The sequence below is a fragment of the Eutrigla gurnardus genome (genome assembly GCF_963514095.1).
Source record: "Eutrigla gurnardus genome assembly, chromosome: 19".
In the NCBI taxonomy this organism is placed as follows: Eukaryota; Metazoa; Chordata; class Actinopteri; order Perciformes; family Triglidae; genus Eutrigla; species Eutrigla gurnardus.
In genome coordinates, this window is record NC_139930.1 from 9,009,343 (window position 1) to 9,032,361 (window position 23,019).

The following is a 23,019-nucleotide window of genomic DNA, read 5'->3' on the forward strand; positions in this document are numbered from 1 at the left end:
AAAAACTGAGTTGGCAGGAAAAAAAGTTTGAATTCGGAGAACATTGCAATAAGCCACAACTTGAGTTACAAAGTGCTCAGTCAGTTATCTGTACAGTGAACGTTGATGTTGTAAATGACATAAAAAGACAAACAGCGCTCCGTGAGAAGTGCAAACAAACATGAGAAACCGCTGTGTCGGCTCTGAAAACTGAACTACGTTCATATACAAAAGTGGGAAATGAAAAATGACCTCAATTTAAATAAATGTCGGCGTGTTCAACATATGCATACGAGTTATCGACTTGCAGGCCAACATACGGTCTCAGTCATCATGGAGGAAAGTGATTACTGAGTCAAGATGTATCTGTTTTCCAAACAGAGCTCAATTAATCGATAGAACAGCAAAACAACATTGATCCTGTCTTTGGCCCTCGATGCAGGTCACACAGTCTCTGAAGCAGGAAGCTCTGCTGAGGTTTTGTCACCCGCCTCCAAGTAAAATAGTACAGTTGTCATTTTGCTATGGCTTAGATTCAATATATATTATATTCAATAATAATCATCACATTAATAACAATTATCATCATCACAAATGGATGATTCAGCCAATCAGTGAATAGCAGAGTTAAAATGTTTCATCCCAGAACAAACAGTACATCCTCATATGTTCACAAAAAGATTTTGGAAATACAATCTCAAGAATCAATTTTACGTTTAAAAAAGGGAATAGAAGAGACCAGTTTCCTTCATGTGGAAGAATCGGACGTGAAAAATAATGAGAATGTAAAATGTCAAAGCGGAGTGAACTTAAATAGCTTCTGTGGGAGCTCACCATGGAGCCCAATGAGTCATTTCTGCTCTTCTGTCTTTTCTGTTACCATCTTATCTGATGGGTTTGGGTTTGGAATATGTGGCATACAGTAGTACAACTCTCAGGTTTCCGTTGCTTTTTCAATACCAATATAGAAAGAAAAGCCACATACAGTTCAAGCCAGAAACAGCTTCATTATTACTATTAAAACACATCAGTGAGCCACAATGTTCCTTCATTACCGTGAACACACACACATACTGTAGTTTAAGTCAATACCACACACACTCACCTTCCTGCTGCCGTGAATTTTAACCAGAGAACAAAATGTATATTAGTCCGCCACTGAAAATAGTCCCCAACTCATCTGCTCTTTCCTCCTGTTTGTCATCTTTGATAGAAAACTACAGTACCCAGCTGTTTTAGGAAACTGAGCATTTAAAATATGAAACTATATATTTAATTTGACGCTTTTGAAGATTTGCATCTCCGGTAGGACCCAATGGTCTTGGGGCAGACTAGCGCCTCCAACAGGCCGGGGAAGTCGACGTCTTGAGAGTCTGACTAACGTAATGGCTGGTTTTGGTCTTTTCCTGGTCTTTGTCGACAGTAAGAAAAATATGAACGCCAGCCCTTTAAAGTGTGAAAGGCTTCTGGCAGATTCAATTGTGTATAATTACAGTGAGAACATTACACTCATCAAATTTAAATTGGTGAGGGGGTATGGCTGATTTCCACTGAGCGATTCAGTTTGCCGTTTCATGTGTGGCTTTAGTTTTTACTGGCATTTCCAATAAAGCTGCAACTTCACCAAACCTGCAGGCAACTTTCAGAAAACATGTTGGCAATTCTTACATGGCAGCAGAATATTTGAAAAGTTCCCAGAGTAGTTTTTCTGTGACAGTCACACAAACCATCTACGCTGATGGGACCTTGTAACGACGACTTCCTTTCCAGGTCAAGTCTGGTTAGAATGTGGTCACGTTGACACTCAAGGTTAATAGAGAAACATATGAATGCATGTACTGTAATAATTCTCTCATTTAATCATCATTATATATGCACCAGGAATTAAAATGTGATTAATGAATGGATAAACCATGACATACTATGAATGAACCGGTCTCAAGTTGTAATACAGCCGTTCTTCTCACGTCAAGTAAGCCTTTTCTTTTTAAATTAGTTTCCTAATTAGGTAATTAATTGATGTGAGGAGCAAAAAAAACTCAATTATCAGACAGTAGTCTCCATAAATGTTAAACTGCCATTGATATTTGGATGGATTGCCATGGAATTGATCCTGCATAAGAGAAAAAAAAAGTAAAGAAAAGAGTAGACACAAAATAATGATCTGCTTAAAACCTTTTGGACAGGATGACCAGAGAGGGCTCAATAATCAGCGGACACGCAGGTTGGATTCGTAACACAAACAATTTACACCAGAATATTTACACCCACGTTGTTCCGTCGCTCACTCGCCCAACGTAAAAATACAAGCCGTGAACCGAACGTTCACTCGTAGCACTTCACAAATTAACACCACTGATACAGCAGCAAGAAAAGAACGGAAACAGAACTAAACCACCATATCACGACATACATTTCAATAGGCACAGCAGAGCATTGGCAAACGTAGTGCACATTCAACGATGTGGGTCAGTTTATGGCTTTCTGTTAGACAGAAGCTCCTTAACAAAAGGAGATGGTTAGAAGTTGAACATTGTATAAACCGTGAAAAAATATGATCCAAGACTGAAGGTGACAGTAGAACGACAGTGTTGGTTCCGCCATATTGAAAATAGCTCCTACAGTACACCGGAAAGGTCCTTCACACTGATTTGTCGATGTTACCGTATGGAAAACAAGCGCTCCCACGCTGCTCTACATCACATTTTGACAGGAAGTCAAGGATTGCTACACAGCGTGAATTAAACTCCTTCACGTACGAAGACGAGAACCCCACAAACTTCATTCCTTAAAAAAATCTTCAGTGAAAAGAGTGAGTGGAAGCGTGCATACTGTCCTTGACACAGGATATGATAGAGGTGTTTTTTTTCATCTAACTTCACAGTAAATGCAGATCTCAGACTGCATGGAAGCCTTCATTAATTCCCCTTCATAAAAATCAACAACACATTCCATCAAAACTAAACGTGGATGAGACTCAAAAGTGCATATAAATACACCTGCTAACAATTACTCCTCTATGGCCAAAAGCAAAATTAAATAAAAGTAACTATGTATACATTCATCAATAAAACAAGATGTAATTATGTGTACAGCCCCTGGTCAAAATCATTCAGGACTGATTAGTTCAATAAACCTCTACATACTTCTGAGGTCATATAAACATGACTCAACTCACTGACCAATCAGAAAAGACCAGTAAACAACAACCAGACTCCCTTAAGAACAAAGAGGTGTGATGTGACTGTAAGCTTGACCACATTTGAAAAGGTAACTTTGGTACGTTTCAGCCTGGTCCATATTGTCCCCTGTGTTTGTCACTAAGTGACAGCCATTTTTGAAAGTGGTCCAGTATTAAATAGGTAGCTGCAGACGGCAGCCGCTAACCAGGTTGTAATGTAATCACTGGGATCGACGTACGTCCAATCAAAGTGCTCGTTCTGGCCGCTGACGGGCTCAGACTGCTGTTCTGTGTTTTTGACAACTTCATTTAGCTTTGGCTTGATCCATCCCGTTTGTTATTGTGCGTCTCACGCGAATGAGTCCGATTCTAAAACCTCATCCACATTGTCCAAATCCTCTGAATAATCAGCCTGAGAATCTTAAAGCCAACACTAAACTACACTGGCGCTCTCACTCACGCTCCCACCATGGTCTGCTGGGCGTCAAGTCGCACAATAACAAACAAACGGATCCGTGTTTTACTCTGGTGCAGACAACCGTAATCTGGTCCACTCAGAAAGCAAGAAAGCTTTGAGTAAAATTCATACCCAAACAACAAAACAGGCTTATACGCTCTGTACATCAAAATAAAGTTTAAATAATTGGATTTGTGTCCTCGCTTGGTAATCGCCATAAACCTCCCAATACTTAACTTAAGTTCTTTAACTACATACAGACGTTAGTTATAAGGAATACATTGCATTTGCTCTCAGCAAGGCACTGGCCTCAGAACTGAAAGTGGTCCCTGCACGCCGCGATGTAGCTGCCCACTGCTATTAAACACGTAGGATGAGTCAATACAGGGGACAGGCATCCCAAAAGGGATTACAAAGTACAACTTAAATTATTTGAGGTTATTTTTACACATGAGCAAGTGCACTGGGTTCCACAAAAGTAAAGACTTTTACAAATAATATATGAGTCCTCCACCAGAGCGTTTAAATATAAATGCAGTTCTCCAGACATTTCCACTATACGTTACTGCACCTCCAAACATCGGTGAGTTAACAGAATTCATTTGTGAATCCTTCACAGCCACGATACCCGACTATGGCGGACTAATGAGGATCTCCTCCTCACATAGCAAAGAAAGACTCAGGGATGACATGATTGTTGTTACTTCACACACACGAACACACAAGAACGATCCGAGTCACCCAAGTAGTAAAGCCCTCCTACCACCTTCTTTCAGCTATCAGAGATGATAAAAAAAAAACTTTTTACATTAGAGACCAGCTCTAACATCAACCTTTTCCTTAGGAAAAATAAAGAAAAAAAAAGGAGAACAAGAAACAACAAAATCAAAACAAACTCCGCCACATGGGAACGTCTCAAAGTAGTGATGGACGGCTCAGGCCTGCTTCCCTGCTCAACGCAGCAGCCTGCACGGTTGTTTAGAGAACGGCCTGACGGCGCAGCAGTTACAGTCTTTGACTCACGCAGGACTCCGGGGGCCCGATGTTTACTGACGTCTCCGGTGTGGTGACATCACTTGGGTGGGGAGGGCCATATGGGGAGAGCGTGGGCCTCCGTGTTAAAGACGTACTTGTCTAGACTGAGCAGCTCCATGTCGTCAGAGAAGAGCAGATAGAAGTACTTCAGCGTCTCACCCAGGAAGAAACTCTCCATCTTGTCCCGGGGCCCGGGGTTGACGGGGTCACGGACGTTGTTAATGGATGTGTAGCCGCCACCGGGGACCTGCAGAAGTGGAGGTTTAAGTGGTTTAAGGATACAAACCTCTAATGTAATGGTAACGTCACCAGTAGGCCCGCCTGTACCTTAGTGTAGTTATTGAAGCTGTGCAGAATGTCCCATCCCCAGTCTCTGTACTTGGTGTCCTTCGTAAATCTGTACATGTAGAACAGACTTTCTACCGTTTCTGGTCTCAGCAGGTTGTGTCTGTCTGCAGGCTGGAGGATACAGGAGAACAATCAATAAAAATAGAAAACTAAATCAATAAAAACAAAAGGATCAGATGAAGATATTTTGTTTATATATATAAAATCAGAGAGGATAGACATATATTCAACATTAAAACAAGGTTAGACAGTTGGACAGCACATTTCCATTCTTCCTTCGTAGCACTTCAGGGGAAAAGTGACAAAAGGAAGAAAGGAGATTAGCTATGGCTGCAAGCACAAAACATTTTATTTTTTTTAAAGAGAAAAACAGATGTTTTGAAAACCTCCTGGGGCAGGATGTGAACGTTTGCGAACTTTAAAATTCAAACTAGAAAAAGGTTATTTATCCTGGAAGTTTATAAAAAGCCTGTGTGCACAAGTAAACTAACCTCATCTTCACCTTACCTAAATAAAAGCATCTCTAAAATATCCAATGACATGCATCCACAGGACAGACATCACAGTGAGTGTTCCCTATTTCCACCAGGAGGCAGTTTTAAATGACTCATGAGAAATACATGAATAAATACTGTATAATCTGACATTAATGTCCTTACTTTTTAATCCTAGAATTAGAATGAGCTCCTAAACTGTTTTATACTTATATTTGAGGTTAATGGAGGCAACAATGGAGACGAGTACAGTAATATTGGATGCTTTGATGAAGCTAGAGCAGTTAATGAAAAAGAAAATGAGCATTGAGGAAGGTTAGGAAGCTTACGGGCACAATTCCCATGACAAATTTAGACTCACTCAGCAGTAGGCTCTCACTCATTTGGTCAAATCACGGAACGTACATTCAATAGAAAGCATCGAAATTAGACGCTAAAAAGGTCCAGCTCCCACCATTACTGCTCCTTAGCATGTTGTCTACTTTAACACAGTCAGCTGCACTTTACAGCAAATTTTAAACTGACTCACATTTTGGAATTCATCTTTACAGTAAGATAACATATAGGCTGAAATGAATAGATTTATAGAAAAGAGCTATCAGCCTCACCTTGACAACCACATCGACCCCGTCACTGGCCTGCAGGTTAAAATGTACGATCTCTGGGCTCAGCCCCGTCTCCATCTGTTTGTACATCTGGTGACACGTCTCCATCAGCTGCACAGCCAGATCCATGTGGTCCCCCGCGAGGCCATTGTGGGCCCCCAGTGCCAAGGTCCCTGGCAGGAAGCACACAAGGTGGTCCTGTGGAGAGTGACGGGAGAGAGAAGAGGAATCGGGAAGGAAGACGATGATGAGAGATGGAATTGATCTTTGTGCTGCAAAACCCACTAGGCGTGCACATATAATCTACAACACCACTGTTTATAAGCAACTATACCATTTTAGGGTTGAAGCGGCTATGGGACAACTCTCCCACAAAGGTCAGTTTGCTGGGTCCCGACTGTCTCACAAGGTGTTTTTTCACTCCTTCCACAGCCTGAAGGTAGTCCTCCAACAGACTGAAAGGAGATGTGACAGATAGAAATATTCATATTAGACATATTAGTCAGTCTGTGCAAGATGACTGAAGTCATTATCACAGCTTCAAAAATTACAATATTTTCCTCATGTCGACACAATATGGCAAATACAAAAAAGGTTGTGCAAAGTGGTGCAATGCAGTGATGTCCACTATTATGCATCAGACAAAACTTCAACACCTCAGGTCCTTTCATTTCTAAATCAAATCAACTTGAAGAGAGTCTTGTAAAATGATGACATAATATGATCATGTCATTGCAATATGACTCCACAAAAAGAAATTATAATGTGATCATATCAAATTATCTGACTTGGTGTAGCTGCAGCTTGTAGTACAGCGCAGCACACCGAATGTCATGTCCGGGCATATTATTCTCAAAATGCGTCTTGGTACTGGGCTCGGTTGTTCCAGCTTAAAATCCAGTCACAGAAAGTCAGAAAAGTAAAGTTGGGATTACTCGTCTTCCGTCTTGCCTCCCTGGATCCACTGTTTGAGCAGGTATTCATAGTAGCTGTCCGCCCTGGCACCAAGTGTGTAGACTCCTTTGTGGGTGAACTGGCCACTGTTGGTGTTGATGAACATGGGAACCAGGCCGTCCTGTTTGCCTGGCAGCTTGTGCACCAGCTTCATTACTTCATTCACAACCTCCTGGAAAAGCCAAGAAAAGAAAAAGGAGCAAGCGTTGGAGACATGTCTAGATGAGATAATACACTCTCACTTCACATGCTGCTGGTCTGTGAGCAAAACACATTTGAAAAATACTGTTTATTGGTAATTTCACACTCTGATGAAATTGGGCTCATTACGTCTCACAGGGCTGGCTAAGGCTGTGACAGAAATTACTCAAATTAATGTCAGGTTGGGCTTAAAAGCTTCAGGGGCAAGCTGCGGTTCCTGGAACCACTCATAAAATGATAACATGATGGATTTAAAGCAAATCCTCGCTCAAGTTTGTCACTTCAATCACACGAGTCTTTGCACGCTATACTTAATGTCGGACTTTAACCAAACCGAAACCCTCCATCAAATATCGCACTCATCACAAGAGGACTGGAAGTAATGTCAAATCAGAATGATGGGGGACAGACACCGGAGCACATTGGGTTGCGGCGGAGGCGCTCTCCGTGTCCTGACCTGGTACTGGGGTTCCTGGGTGAGGTGGCTCAGCTCTCTGAATTCCAGCTGAATGCTCGTGACCTCGGCCAGCGTGCTGTCCGACGTCCATCGGGGAGGGTGGGCGGTTCCCTTTCCAATGTTGACGTCTGAGAAAGGGATCTTTGAGGGAGTTTTGAAGGCGGGCATCAACCGGGACCCGAGATCTTTCTTTAAGTGACAAGAACAAACAGAATTATTAGGGGAAACTTAAGCATCACTGTTAACTTGCAACTACAACAGGGGCAGTAAGAGTGCCTGTTAAGGATGGACTCACAGCTTTATCCAGGAAGAGTTGGTCTCCTGTTAGATGGTAGGTACTCAGCAGGCCCCCAAGGACTCGGATGGTTGTCTCGAAAAGATTCACGTCCACGTTCTTATCGAAAGAGAGCTCTTTCTCTACCCAGTCCTTTGCTTCTGCAAACTCTATGCAGAGTGAGTCAGCAGGAAAGAGAGAATTACATATGGTGACATCAATTGAACACAGTGGATCAGAGATGTTTTTGCCTCAAGTGACACAAGGAACGTCAGAGACTGCCTCCGACCGAGGCTTTGCCAGGTTCCTAAAAGGAAAGTTCACATTGCACTCCTACGGCATTGTTGGCCTCACAAGTGACAGTAAGAGAAAAAAAGAATTGCACTGAATGAAAATAATTACATTTTTCCTCAAAACCTGGCATTACCCACAATGCAACCTTGACTTCTAATGTAGCCTCACATCGCTGGCCTCAAGCAGAAATAAGGAGCATCTCCACAGATTGTTTTTCATTGTAAAACTCATTTTCGGCACCAATGCATCAGACTTCACACAGCTCCCTATAGAGCCACAAAAAGCTTTAAACAACTCACTTTCCCATATGTAATGGATGTGAACAGATTTTGCTGTATAAAATTGACAGAGTTTAATGTTTGCGAATCTACCTTTAAGCTGTAATGGTAGCACAGTTATGAATCAAACAGATGCGGAAACTCTACATCAGTATTGTATTTTGTGTCATATTAAAAATATTAAAATATCAAGCCCCAAGAGAGAGGGAATAACTGGCATACAATACCTTCTTTTAGGCCCAAAATCCACATGGTGTCCAAAGAATCAATAAGCGTCAGACCCAGTCCAAACCACTCGCCAAAAGACCTGGAGATGGGCTTCAGCTCATCGTGACCCCAGGCGTAGTCCTTATAGCCTTTCCACGCATGTCTGAAGGCATCACGCACTGCCTCTAGTCTGTCCACAGTCTCCGATGAAACTACAAACAAAAGGAATAAATAAGAAATGAAAGGGTAATCTGAAAAGGATTCTCTCTCAACAGTGGACATCTCATTTTTCAGATTATTTTCAGTTGGAGGAATATTCTGCACCACGCATTGATACTGCTGCTTTGAGCAGAGTTGAGTTTCATCCTGCGAGTTAGAAACGTTCAAACTTTAAGTAAAAAAAAAGGAGATATAGAAGCAGCATGTACAATGCTAGGTTAAAGAATCTGCCTGAGGGGGAAAGTTTCTCCGTGGACCCAAACAGTGAGAACCGTTTGAAAAGAAGATCTCAATGACACAGGGCTGGAGAACAATAGAGAATGACAATGAAATCTTATGGTCGTTCAGTTTTGAACTCTTGATCAGAAGAAAACAAGACGTGAAGTTTTGACTGTGGTGATGGATTTTTTAGTTTTTTTTTTTAATTCTGACATTTTAGTAAAAATTCCAAACATTTTATTTCAGTACTGACCTTCTGATGGGACGGTGTCAGCAGGGACGGCTACAGCTACAGCTGCGGCTACAGCTACATCTGCGCCTGCAGCTACATCTGCGCCTGCAGCAACATTTGCGCCTGCAGCTACATCTGCGCCTGCAGCTACATCTGCGGCTACAGCTACATCTGCGGCTACAGCTGCGTCTGCAGCTACATCTGCGGCTGCAGCTACATCTGCAGCTGCGGCTGGAGGCGCCGCAGCTTCTTTCTCAATGGTTTTCTTTGAAGGTGGAGGCTCTGTGGCCTGGTCAGCTTCGATCACTGCTCCTCTCCAGCTGCGAGACAAACATAAAAACCCTTCTTATGCCTGTATTGTGGTATAACTGCTTTCCTGATACATGTACTGTCTGCAACAAGCGCTGCAGGGCCTGGGTGCAGCTTATATGGATGTCCAATGAATATTGAGGGTAAGCGTTGTCTAATTGGGCGCTATAATGATCCAGAAAGTCGAGTTTGCAGCTGCAAAATCTGTTCTTCTTCCTACATCCAGTTTGTGACATGACAGTGATGTAGTTGGAGGTGATGAAGAACTACAGGCTATTACAGCTATAGCTTCTGCCACTAGGTAGCCAGGGGCGGCCGTGTTCTAGATGCTGCTCAAAAACAGAACTTCCTTATCCTCTACCCTTCCATGTGCAGAGGATGTTATGGGCAGGGACACAGTGTTTTGGCTGACTGATATCCAGCCATATCTACGGGAGACAGTATGTGGCTGAAAGAGTAAAACGGAGAGAGGCTGAGGCTGTGAAAGAGGATATGGCCGGCGGGGAACTTCCATGCATCAGAAGCATGACACAATGCATCCTGGTACATGTAGGCTCCACCAGCATGGCTCCACAGGCAGGATAACTCAGCTTTCTGTGTCAAGTTAGCAGGCACTAAAGAATGTATTGCTTCAGTTGACTACCATCAACACTGATTGGACAGCCACAAAAAAAGGTGGCTAATTTTCACCTTAAACAACAACAACTTCATCAACAACAACAAACCTGTTTAAAAAAAACACGAGCAGATCACCTGACAATCTTTTCTTTTTCCTCCTCCTCGACTTCTTCTTTTTTAACCACCTCTTGCACTCTCTTTTCCCGACCGATTGCGTCTGAAATATTTCCATCTTTCTGCAGGCTCGGTGGACCTCTCTTCATTGGGAATGCCTTATTCTGTAGATAAATAAACAGTCCACATTAGGCATCAATCAAGAGAGAATGTTTACAAAAATGTTAGCAAACTAAATCACAGTAAGCCCCGTGACATAAGGGACTGTTCTAGACCCAGAACTACACACATGTAACCCATCAATAAGTACACAAATACAACTTCACTACCTCTCCAAATCACATACAATGAACATGAATTATTCCGTTCTACATTTATACAAAAAGCACAATACAGACCAAAACAAAACACCGTACAAGTCATCTCAAAATTCTCACGCAGCACTGAAATTAAAGAGAATATGTCAAGTAGTATAACAAGTAGTAGTATTAGTTTAACACTTTAGTGCTGTGTGATGTAAGTGTAATGTGTCTGACTGGAATCATCACAAACTGTAATTAACAGATCTTTGCATTTTCATTTTATAAGTGACGTTGATTGATGAATAAAAACAAAATAAATACGAGCACAACTTCAACCTTAGTGGGAGGTTTCGGCAAAATGGGGACGATTGGTCCTCTGGGCTCCACCACGGCATCTGCACCCACATCTGGATCCACAGCTGGCCGCACATAAGGGCCCGCCACAGGACGCGGCACTTTACCAGCCGCTTGTTCCAACACAGACTTCCCATCCGGAGGAATATCCTTCACCTCTCTGTCATTCAGCTCCTGCCAGTCCTCCCTGTCAGTCAACCCTACAAACATAGCATTAATAAGAAATATGCTCTGGCTCAGTCCACACTATGCCAGATAACTATATTTAAACTGTCATTCATCTGACAAAATATATTACATTATGCTTAAAAAAACACTCTTCATAAAGATGGCCACAGAAAGTTGTCTTCCTAACTCTACTACCCCCCCACCAAGCAGGCGTACATTTATCATCTTTTTCCAAAAGCTCAGTTTTCCCAGTCAGCACATAAACAGATTTATCTACTCTGAAGAAGGATCTTCAGAAAGCTCAGATTTTGGGTTTGAAAAATGCTTGCCAAGTGTGGACGCAAAGCCCAAACAAAAGCCCATAGAAGTATTTTAGGATTTAGCTGTCTTTGTTGACATGGTATGAAAATCAAATATAGTGCATGTAGAAGTATATACTATAGGCACAAGTATGTACAATAATGTATATAACCAAAAGAGAAACTTCTGGAGCATCAAGTGGGGTTTTAGTAACTCACTAGTTTATCATCGCCACCAAAACGTAACAGACAGGCAATCTAAGTGATCCTAATGTGTGTTTGTTAGTGGGTTAAGCGATGCTTACCTCTCCATTGCTCTGTGATGCTGGGATAGGAGAGCAGTCCAAATATGAGCAGCAGAGCCAGCAGGAACAGGATGAGGCTTCGCTGGAGCCGAGACAGCTGCTTCCATTTCTGTAGGCAGATTAAAAAAATATTTAAAAAAACTAACTACAATGACACATGAGCTTTGATCACAAACGTCTGTCAGGAGATTCTAACATCCTACCCATTTGAAAACATCTGACAAATCTGTTTGTGCTTCCTTTAGAAAAAGTGGACTGAATAAAGGGAAAAGGCCTGGTGGCCTTTCTGGTCTGGCTTACCCTGTATGAACTCAACATCTCTCTCCAACTGATGTGTTAAGTCCAGTGACAGCTCACAAATCAACAAGCTAAGAAAGCAGCAGTGCAGAGGGAGGGAGAGAGTCAGGGTCTCTCAGGAGAGAAGGGCTGGGAGGGTACCACCTTCTCCCCTGCTCTAATTAACACCTGTGCAATGCTATGAAACTATTGGGCCACCGTCACACAACACACAACAGACTCTCTCAGGGGACGTTTTACTGTGGCTGATTCACCACAGCAGCACCAACATATTCTTTTCAGTCCAAAGGTGCATTTTTTACACATTTCCAGGAATCATGTTATCAACCAGACATTTGTTTTGTACTGTGCAACAGACCACTCACTGCATATTGCCTCTTCCTTTTACTTCCCTTTTTTATTGTTTGCTCTATTTTTATTGTTTTATTATTTCTTTAGTTAAACACATAGTAAAACTGTATTAATGTAGCAACTGATGGTTGTAATAAAAAAAACACTTGCAATAAAGTAATAACAATAATAAAAAACAACTATGAATCCGTTTTTCCCTTTTTCATGCCAAATGATTATGTGAGCCGCAATGTAGTTACTATGTTCCTTTTTTGTTTAGAGATGATATTACACAATGAAGAGACACAATTATTAATTTTCTCTGCACCAGGCTGGAGGCAGGAAAACTCACCCCGGCTCACACTTCCATACATAACAATGAGAGATCCAGAGCTTCCACCTGACTCTTTGAAATGGTGAAAACCAATGGCGTGAAAAAAGGGTAGAGCACGGTGAGATGTCCTTAGGATGCTGTTCGAGGACACAAAAACTAAGCCAACAAGCCACTCAAAGGAACATGATTTGCAGAGAATGGTTTTCTCAGGGACCATAAAGCGTAATCAAATTTGACGACCCACAGGTACGGGGGAGTGCTCAAGGGCCAGATCGACTTCTCTGCTAAGAAGCAGACTTTATAGAGTGTGCTGATATACGGCTGAAATAAAATGTTGCAGCTTCCGTCAATGAGAGCGCTGGCTTTCTTTTTAATTCAGGGAACTAAATGAATTCTATGAGAACTCAGGAGGTGACAGAAGAAGTCATCATGCTGAAATGATCATTAAAGGTTGAGTAGATGATTTGATTCAGAAACACTTTCTGTTATATTACTTGAAATCCTCTTAATATACCGATAGCAATGAATAAATTGAATGCTCCAACATAAAATCTGTGGCCGTGGCAGGACTGTAAAAACCCTGTCCAATCAAAAAGACGGGCCAGAGAAAATAATTGGACGGCCTGCCTGTCTGTGCTTACTTCCTGATTGCACTCTGCTGATGTCGAGCCTTTGCTTGGCGTTCTGGCGGAGTGGATTTGAACAGAGGTCTGAACGAAGGAGGCGTGACTTTTTTCGGTTCGGCGATGCGTTCAAAGTCTGTGTTTTTTCCAAAATGACCTACTGTGCCTTTAAAAAAGTGTTGTTGCTTCTGATCAGGGAACCTGCAGATTTTCTGAAAGTTTACTTGCAATAACCTATAATATTTTTAATGTTTCTATCTATAGCTGAATTGAAATTATTAAACTGTATAACAATAGACGTTTATCCAAATGGGACAATCATTTACAAACTGAACATCATGCTGTCTTGAAGAAGACTTGAAACAAGCAATTGGGACCACAAACTCATTAGTAAAATGTTAACTGAGATAATAAAACAAGTAACCAGTGGAGTCGCCCCTTTCTGATCATTAGAAATATTGCAGGTTTTAGACACATCCACTTCCAACACAGAAGGAATCACTGAGGTAGTGTCATTATAATTGAGGTTGTGAGACCAGTTCTACAAGAATGAAAGCGGAACCCTGTGAACACAGCAGTGAACCCCCCCAAGGAACGAAGGAAACAAAAGTATGAGATGTGAAACACAATATACCTGTGAAACCCGAGTATCAAAACCTACAAGAGCAAAGATGTGGGAGTCTCATAGTGAGAGGTCATGAGGAGGAGTGAGATGTGTAAGACATTTGAAAGTAAAGAAAACAACGTTAGAGAGAATGTGCGCGTAGACGGGAGAGAGAGCCGGTGACATGAGCAGAATCTGTTTTATCTGACTGTAGGGATCAGAAACGTGCTCGGGGGATGCTTCTATCTGAGGAGGATGAAAGTTCAGGCTGCTTCACAACAAAGGAGGTGTCAGAACAGAGGACTGAAACCTAGAAATTGATTAGATAGATGGAGACTCTATCTGAGTGAGGTGATCAGAAACATAACCAAGCAGTTGTTTGCTTACAGCTGAAGCCGCTAGATAGGAGCATCAACTCGTACTGGCCCATGTGATAATATAAATGTCAACAGTGAGATTTCTTTTATACCAAGTAGAGCATTTCCTTGAATATCGCCATTATGGATATTACTGCAAATAATCAATGAGCAGGACTAAGATTTACAAGATTGCTTCATCAATAAAAGTACCTTGATTTGTAGGGGATTTAATTCACTCAATAAACTGTTTCTAAATTGATGTTTCAGAAAATGTACTACACCACAATAAACAATACTGTGAAGATACTTGACAAATAAAAGGAAAAAGCATCATAAAGTCCTAGCAAGGTGTTGTCACCACACGAGCCTCCAGAACAGCTTCTGTGCTCTTTTTCTATTCATTATTTAATAATTAATTCCGTAATTAATTCTGCAAGGGATATACTGTAAGGATGAGCATGATAAATGTGTAAGGTATACCCTTCGCATTATATTTTGGTGATCTAACATGATGCTCCAAAATCAGTGTTCAGTTAGGTTGACATAATTGTAATAACCATCAAACCATTCAGTGAACCTGCTTTTTAAAACAAAATGTTTTTCCACATTATTCAGGTTTTTTAAAATAATTTGTCACCTCCCTGAATGTAGTTTCATATTCTAAAATGATGTAAGATGGTTTATGATTGGACTGTTGAGAGTCAACATCATCCCTCTGCACTATGGGAGCACTCACCCTCCAGCAGGACTGTCTCCGGTGTTTGCCGTTGTTGTAAGTGTGACTGTACGGATCACTGAGCGTCACAGAGATGAAGTCCTTTCTGGAAGGCGGATACATCCTCTGATCGGGGCTGGGAGACGCAGCACATAGAAGCTGCATTCAGACAAGAAAACACACTTAGCATAACCATGATCCTTTCCTAAAATAATACAAATCTGAAACATGAGTGACAGAAAATTTAATAATGACCTTTTTATGACCGTATTTACAATCATATTAGTCATATGCAAATATACCAGTGCTGTACAGAACTGCAACTGTAATACCTACCTGAAGTTTTGGAGTACTATGGTACTTCAAGGTAGGGGTTAGTAAAACAACAATCAATCACCAATAATCCTGACTTGGCATTTTCCCCCTCTATATAAATTAACAGGTAACAAGATGTCAGTATTAGTTACAGGATGTCTTTTAAAACCAAATAATGCTTATTTCTCCTAATGAATTTTCCAGACACAATGTACAGCATATAACCATCACGGAGATGACTGTGTGCTTGTGTGGCCTACAATTCTAATAATATCTTCAATTTATCTTGCCGACATGACAGTTTTCCTGGTGGCATTTACACAAGGGGCTGAACAATTTGTCAAACTGTTCTCAAACTAGAAATACGCCCTACTGCCATTTTTAAATCATGGTTGACACACTATTTGTTAAAGGTGAAGTCATGCTGCAGAGATGTCCTGATCCATCATCACACCATCGTATCATATGAAATACAGCAAGCCTGACTGTTGATTGAGCACTGGGCTTTCTGCAATGTAACATACACATGTATACAAGCTCGTGTTGCCTCATGTATTTAATGCGCGCTTTGCAAATTCAGGTGTTTTAATAATATCACACTGAGATATTTAAAAACACATCCATCATCTTGCTATTCAGCACCACGGACAGCTGCGTTTGCTCCTGGTATTTTGGGAAACGCTTCTAACGTTGTGATGCGGGTCCTTGAAGTGGTCACGTCGTGTTAGCGAGAGACGTTGATCTCAGATGAAGAAGCAAAACAGAACCAAAGCGAAGGGGAATGTAATTCTGACAATGAAATAGCAACTGTAGCTAGTTGCTGCATCAAAAGCACAGCGTACACTATCATTATTTTAAGGATGCGTTCAAAGATGCACGTAAGTTGCTGTACAATTATAGGACAATTACAACAACGTGCTATTCAAGCTAAGCGGGCGAATTTCTAACCGTATTGCTTAAGAGTTTCAACACACCGACAAAATCACTCGAAGTCACTCGTCCAACACTAAGCTGCGTGTCCCTCACCTTTGTGCCTGGTTGGTCGCCTCAAACAGCGACGTTTTCCCCCTGAAAGCTAACCAGCTGTTAGCTAGCTCCGAGAGGCTAGCTTGCTTCTTCGGCTTGTTCCGGAATGAAAAGTGAAACAGTTCGGCAGTCCGAAGCACAAACACGTAACACAGCAGTCCGTCCGACTGTCACAAGCCACGACAGGCTGCTACGCGAAGTGTCAAACAAACTGGACGGAGGGAAACATGGCTAAAATTAGCGAAAAAACAAGCGGAGACAGATGCGGAAGAGAGTTGACGTGAGATGACGCGGCGCGTCATGTGACGTGTGCATGTGATGCGACGCTACCAGCGTTAACGCTTTAACGGCCCTTCAGGAGATACTCACACTACTTCTGTCACTTCTGACACTAAACTGGTCTCTTTTTTTGGTCATTTTTATTTAATTCCAACTTTTAAACATTCTTAAATGACCTGCTCCATTTAAACTCGTGTACATATTAAAAGTCAGAATTGGAAAATATTCTCTATATAGTTAATTTGTATGCTTACTACTTAATTCAAGGTAAACTAATTAAGTGTTGTGAATTACAGTTTGCTAATTACAGAGTAGCTTCTCAAACATTTGCAAAAGCAACTTTAGAGTCGAGCTGACTTATTGTGTCACTGCATACACATGAACTGGTTTATGTCTAGCGTAGTGCCTTGTTTCTTCTAAAAAAAATAATTACAAGCTTCAATGAGCAGCTTAAAGACACCTAATCTTCAGACAAAGTTAAGGGGACACATCTCTGCAGTAACAAGCAGCTTTTGGAAGAAATTTGTCAAAACTGATATCTTTTACCTTGTTTCCACTATCCCTGGCTCGGGTAGCAAAGATGGTGGCAATGGCCATTTGATGGGTGACAAATGGGAGAGCACAACAGTTATGATTGGCAGGAAATGGACAGACAGGATGGAAGGTCCTTGGCTCTGGATTTGAAAGAAAATTGGAAGCAGGTCATATCAATGACTTTCAACTAAATTGAAATATAGTCTTAATAACTACATCAGACATTATTAACAATGATTATGGAAGAAAATATTGTCATGTGTCAACCTTTGATCCTCTTGACTTTTCCTCCATCACCAACACTTCACGCATCACTTACCCTATCAAATATTTCACTGTCTACTACACAGATTGACTTTGTTGATCTCCTGACTTTCCCTCTACTCCACCATTTTATTTCTCCATTATGATCCCACAACAACTACTGGATTTATTACTGCTATGAAATCATTTTATTTTTATAGTGGACCCGTTTATGATGAGCCCCCACTAAACCATCGTAAGTGTCCACTCAGCTGTAATGATCTTCTTCTAAAGACTCAGCAACAGATGGAAAGGTCAAGGAGTTTGTCCTTGAGGTCTTACAAATGTGTTGTGGTGGGAAAAATGTGACTATTTATTTACTTAAATGTTTATATCAGCAGAGCATTTAAATTTATTAATTAAAGTGTCTCAGCTGCTGTCAATTAATTGGCCTCATGACTTAATACACTCAGATGTAACAAATAAATTACACATGGTTGATAATGACAAAGGAAGAAAGACATACATGAGAATTTGAATGGGATATTTCTTCAATTTTAACCTTTTTCTTAAGAAGTGTTCTGTATTTTTGAAGCTACATTGTTTTTCTCTAAATAAACCATAGAGGGAAAAGGTGTAGGGGGAAAAAAAGTATTAAAAATCCTGTTGCAGTTTCTGCAACACACCGAGATGTTTGCCAGGTCAAAATTTAATCCGCCAAAATACTCCGATTAATGCACACATAATTGCAAAAATGCTGATGAAATTTGCTGAGTCGACATTTGGTTATGTATTTTGTTTTAATTCAGCTGACATAATTCTTTGAATGAGCTGATGGCGGGATCACACAAGACGGATGTCCAGCATGTCATTTCAGAAGAAAAAAAGATAATTTGTACAAAACAAGTAGAGTAACAATGATCAGTCTCAGCCAGCTAAGGCAATCATATGGAATGATGATATGACAAATCTAAATACAAAAACACCCCAGTAAATATTTAACACCAGGCTAAAAAGCTTGAACTTTAATCCATTGTGTCTGGTTGAGATTAAGTACGTTTCCTCCCTGTTACACAGCCGTGGTCTGCTGTCACTTTTGGTATTTTCCAGCTGCAGAGCTGCTGTTTTGTCTGAGCCTGTAGACCACAGACTTCCTGAGATGTCACTCGGTAGAATCCTCTACTCCCTGCAGAAAGTGCCCACTGCTCACTACTCACTGCTGACCGACTCTGGGACACACAAAACAAACAAATCCTAATTCTGCTGAGAAGCTACAAGGTTTGCTTCGTTTCTCTGGACCCAAGCACTTCTCAGATTGAATGTAGCAGAAATTCAGGCCGACAGCAATTACTCAGCTCTAAGTGGATGGTAATAGGCGCTTTTCTTTTTCCACCAGGGGGCCAAAGAAGTCCAGCAGGGCAAGGGGTACTAAGCTTACACTTACTCTACAGTCAAACGTATGCATGAGTCTACACAGTACAGTGAAAGAAATGACAGTATGTTGTTCTGGGAGGCAGAACTCTGTGGCTTAACTTCAGTCTTTGGTTTGCATGAGAAGAACAGAAACAGAGAGAATCTCCTGAACACATTTCTTTTGTTAAAACAGTAAATGATAATCTATTGCCCAGGTGTGTAGCAGAATTATACCGAATTACACTCTCGTACACCGTCCGCTCAAAGTGGGTTAAATCAGCTGCTGTGTATTCGTCATAGACCTTCAGAGAAAACAGCTTGATAATCGGACTGCATTACCATTTAGTTCCACTTAATTTCACAGTCCAAGTGTGTGTTCATGTGAGCCGATCTCTGTCTGGAAGGCAATCATTTCCTCCCATTATCTATGATATCAAGATTTCATTGCATTCGTTTTCAAATGAGTGTTGACTAGCTTTTTTAGTATTTTGATCTAATCATCTCAGGAGTTCTGATTTGACCCGATGTTTAAAGATGCTTCTTATTGTATTGTCGTCGTTGTTTTTTTTAAAGCCTAATAAAGATCTACGATGAAATCTCTTTAAAATGCTTTTGCTAAAACTGTGCAGGGGTCTACCACTTTAAAGGAGAAGGCTGGAGTAACTGTGTTGTTAACTCTTTTTCATTAGCCTGATCGTTGCATTCCTTCCAAAGCTCAACGGTTCAATTATGGCTGAAAATATACAACTCCTGTACAGCTTTATAAATGGCTCCCATAATCTCCGAAACATCAGGGCATCATTTGGAGCAAACGTTACTCAAACTGGACAAAATGTTGCGTTTGTTGGGGACTATTTTCAGCTGCAGATTAATGCACGTGTTGCTGTGGGGAGTATTTCCAGCAGTAGGCTGGTGTGTATGTGGGAATGAGTAAAAACAATACTACACTGTGTGTGTGTTCATGGTGAGGAAGCATCGTGTCGGTGTGGCTCACTGATGGTTTTAATCGTTTTTGGACAACAATGGAGCTCTACTGTGCAGAGGAAGAAGATAAACACACATTACTTGTTGATGGAAATAATTCAGTGTCAGTTTTTTTATCTTTTCATAGATTTATATTTAAATGAATCTTAAGTCTTGTTTTAATGCTAAACTACAAAACTGACCAACATACTGTTGCAACAGCAGCTCCAGTATCGATGTGTATATCATTAATGCATAATACCTGAGACGTTAAAATAAAATAAAAACCCTTACAATTACTGTCAAATGAAACTGTAAAACAATAAACTATGTTCTGTATTTGAACAAAATGAGGAAATTTGACAGCAACAAGTAGCATAAGACAATGTGACTGTTGTTTTGGGGGGTTGTTTTTCAAATAAAACGGGATCAGCACCTTGAGAAAAGTGACACCTTTGAGGTCACTGACAGCACCAACGGGACCACAGTAGCTGTGTCCCCATGCAGAACACATTGTTAAGAAGTCACTTAGGACAGCCTGGCTTTTATGTATACAATGGGCGGGCCATGACAGAAGCCCAAAAACACATAAAAAAAAAAAAAAAATCAAACAGTGTAAAAAAAACCATTGTATATAAAGGATAACAAAATAAAAAAAACATACACTTTTAAATTATTCAATACAAGAAAAACGTCTCTGTAAACAAACTTGACTTCTCTGTGAAAAAAGCCTGGGGACGCATGTGTCCTCTCAAATTCATGACAGAGTCACTCAACTCGAGAGATCAAATCCCCCAAAACAAGAGGAAGAGGAAACGACGTCCTCAGAAATCGGAAGAGATGTTCCAGTTGTCCTCTCGGTGTCCATGCTTTTAACGGAGGTTTGTAGTCCTGGACCCGTGAGTGTTCGAGGGACGGCACAGCTCTCTAGCCCCTCTAGCTGAAACACACGGGTCCAATGGTGAAGCTGAACTGCTGTGTGTAGTTTCCGCCTCCCATCAGTGCTACGTCTCTCAGAGGAAGCAGGTGGAGGTCCTCAAACTCAAACACAGACTGCCGAGGTCCAGACGGGGTCTCCTCTCCAGGCTGACACACAGGAAACAGAATACATTGCTTTTTCTATATTTGACTGCTGGGAATCATCGCTTTTTATGTGACAATACTTCAGCATTATTAGATTTAAAGTCGCGCTGAAACGTTGTTTCAAGAGTATCTATCTTCTGAAGTGAGTCTGAGTGAAACTGACAGGCGGGACGTTATGTTGAGAGGAATTTGATTTGATGGTTGAAAGGTTTAGCTGACCAGCTTCTCCAGCTCTGTGTAGAGCTGAAGTTTCAGATTGATGGATGGATGGATGTCATGATATTATTGGTTGAATTTGGGACTAGCTGATGTAAGCAATCGCCATATTATATTTTCCAGGAAGAAAAAGATATTGGATTTTTTTATATAAAAGGGGAACAAATAGATTTCTTTTGGCATATATTGTTAAATAGCTGCACAAGTTTGTTGTCTCTGACCTCAGTCCTGACAACTGTGCTATTATAATGCAGGAAGTTGGTGGTTTGTGGGTCAGGTCGGGTTCGGGTGGGTGTGGATATTAAAAGACTGACACTGATATCACGTCCACGCCCGTCTACCAGGTCCAGGGATGTTGAGTTCTTCTATCTAAATTTAAAAGCACTTTATGACAAAGTCGAATACTCGCAGGCCATCCAAGACTTTAACCTGATAAGGCTTTACAAACAGCGGTGGACCCGTACTTCCCCAAGTATCCTCAACGCAACGTGAAAAAGGCCATGGACTCTTTTACATACCACACAGTCTTTAAGTGCTCCGAGGTAACTCTGCTTCCTTGTGTCGGTGAGGAACTTGACATCTCTGTCTGTCTGGCCCAGTCGGTGTCCTGGGTGGCAGGAGAAGGTCACGTTCTGGAAGGCCGTGTTGCTATGCAACCTCAGAAAACGCATCTGGACCACATTGGCACCGAGATAGTTAAACTGGTAAGAAAGGAATAGGAATGTAATGCATCAACACTGTCAGCTGGTACAGAACGTTAACAGCATTAAAGGTGTATGTATGGATATTATATCATTTAGCAAGAGGCTTTTTAAGGGTGCATTTCACCCTTTATGGGATCTTTGCAAATTACACAAATTATTTTGGCCTTATTATTCCAGGTTTAGGGGCCACAGAAGCTGTACGAAACTTTTGTGAATTCGCCCCTCGGTGTGTTAATGACGCGTTCACTTTTGAGGCTGTTATAGATGTCTACTGCCCCCAAGTGTCACACACTTTTTCATGGAACATAGGCCTACTAATCTAAATATTATATATATATTATTATATGAGATCGCCCAGATTAGGATGGATCTTAAATCCTCATTGTTCTCATTGTCCTCATCACTCACCTGAAACCCCTGCTCCAGCCTGCTGAGCCACTGAAAGGACCCTTCATCAGAAACTTCTTCCATCCAGGCTTTCATGGGCAACTGCAGGCAAGAGGAAAGAAGGCACACGGCTGTAAATCTGAATTCAAGTCCTGCTTTCATATGTGAGACAGCTGCTGATGAGCTCTGGATTAGCAAGCAGCTCAAGCACGAACCAGAGCTAAATTAGCTATCTTGGTGAACGATGCGTTCACTTTAATCTACCCGATTATTCATTATTCTTTGGCTGACTGAGTCAACTCTCTATGTAGTAATGACTATTAGAGTTGAGAAGGGTTTTATATTTTGTGTTTTTAGATAGACTGCAGGACAGAAAAGGACAATAATAATTAGAATAATAACGTTGATGTCCCGACCGTCCTGATGTACTTTGGATGAATGTAGTCTCTGACACTGGCATCACTTTTTTTAAAGTGAAGGTAAAGGTCATCATTTTGACTTTAAGTGGTTGTATTGTGTACTATATGTAGGTTCTACCTTTACTGTACTTCATAAAAGTGATAAGTGGCTTTTTTAATAGGTTAAATATCTATTATTTCATAACTGATTATTCATCATGTTCCAAATACAAAAATAAGATTGAGAGTTCCCCTTAATGTCATTGCAGATGTCTCCGGTCGTCACAACCAAA

The 23,019-nt window shown here is 41.1% G+C and overlaps 2 protein-coding genes across 3 annotated transcripts in view; both read right to left on the bottom strand.

Moving 5' to 3' along the window:
• Window positions 1-2,707: 2,707 nt before the first annotated feature.
• Window positions 2,708-16,779, bottom strand: man1b1a (mannosidase, alpha, class 1B, member 1a). Of its 2 annotated transcripts, XR_014598931.1 has the most exons (15): window positions 16,507-16,779; window positions 15,187-15,324; window positions 11,904-12,012; window positions 11,114-11,331; window positions 10,497-10,639; window positions 9,456-9,754; window positions 8,785-8,976; window positions 8,007-8,155; window positions 7,712-7,900; window positions 7,035-7,225; window positions 6,434-6,554; window positions 6,103-6,297; window positions 4,980-5,111; window positions 3,605-4,899; window positions 2,708-3,529 (listed from the first exon to the last, which is right to left on the bottom strand). XR_014598931.1 is itself a non-coding variant. In XM_084035344.1 (14 exons), the coding sequence occupies exons 2-14, from the start codon at window positions 15,286-15,288 to the stop codon at window positions 4,690-4,692; spliced, it is 2,250 nt and encodes a 749-aa protein (XP_083891470.1). In that variant the 5' UTR covers window positions 15,289-15,324; window positions 16,507-16,779; the 3' UTR covers window positions 2,708-4,689. The 2 variants fall into 2 exon arrangements, 1 of the variants encoding a protein (XP_083891470.1); XM_084035344.1 differs by having other exon boundaries at window positions 2,708-4,899.
• A 1,882-nt stretch (window positions 16,780-18,661) lies between these two features.
• LOC311030009 (uncharacterized protein) overlaps window positions 18,662-23,019 on the bottom strand; it is a 39,591-nt gene continuing 35,233 nt past the window's right edge. The window contains exons 60-62 of the mRNA XM_084035483.1: window positions 22,350-22,430; window positions 21,756-21,938; window positions 18,662-21,024 (exon numbers count right to left, since the gene is read on the bottom strand). Coding sequence (XP_083891609.1) covers window positions 20,875-21,024; window positions 21,756-21,938; window positions 22,350-22,430 — 414 coding nt within the window. The 3' untranslated portion in view covers window positions 18,662-20,874. The remainder of the gene's footprint in view (window positions 21,025-21,755; window positions 21,939-22,349; window positions 22,431-23,019) is intronic.

Bases quoted from the DNA above. Each gene is read 5' to 3' on its own strand.
- man1b1a (XM_084035344.1), bottom strand. From the start codon at position 15,288: ATGTATCCGCCTTCCAGAAAGGACTTCATCTCTGTGACGCTCAGTGAT. The intron at 8,156-8,784 runs GTATTGTATGCC...CACTCTGCATAG, and splicing joins GATTTTGGGCCTAAAAGAAG to AGTTTGCAGAAGCAAAGGAC. The intron at 7,901-8,006 runs GTGAGTCCATCC...TGTCACTTAAAG, and splicing joins AACTCTTCCTGGATAAAGCT to AAAGATCTCGGGTCCCGGTT.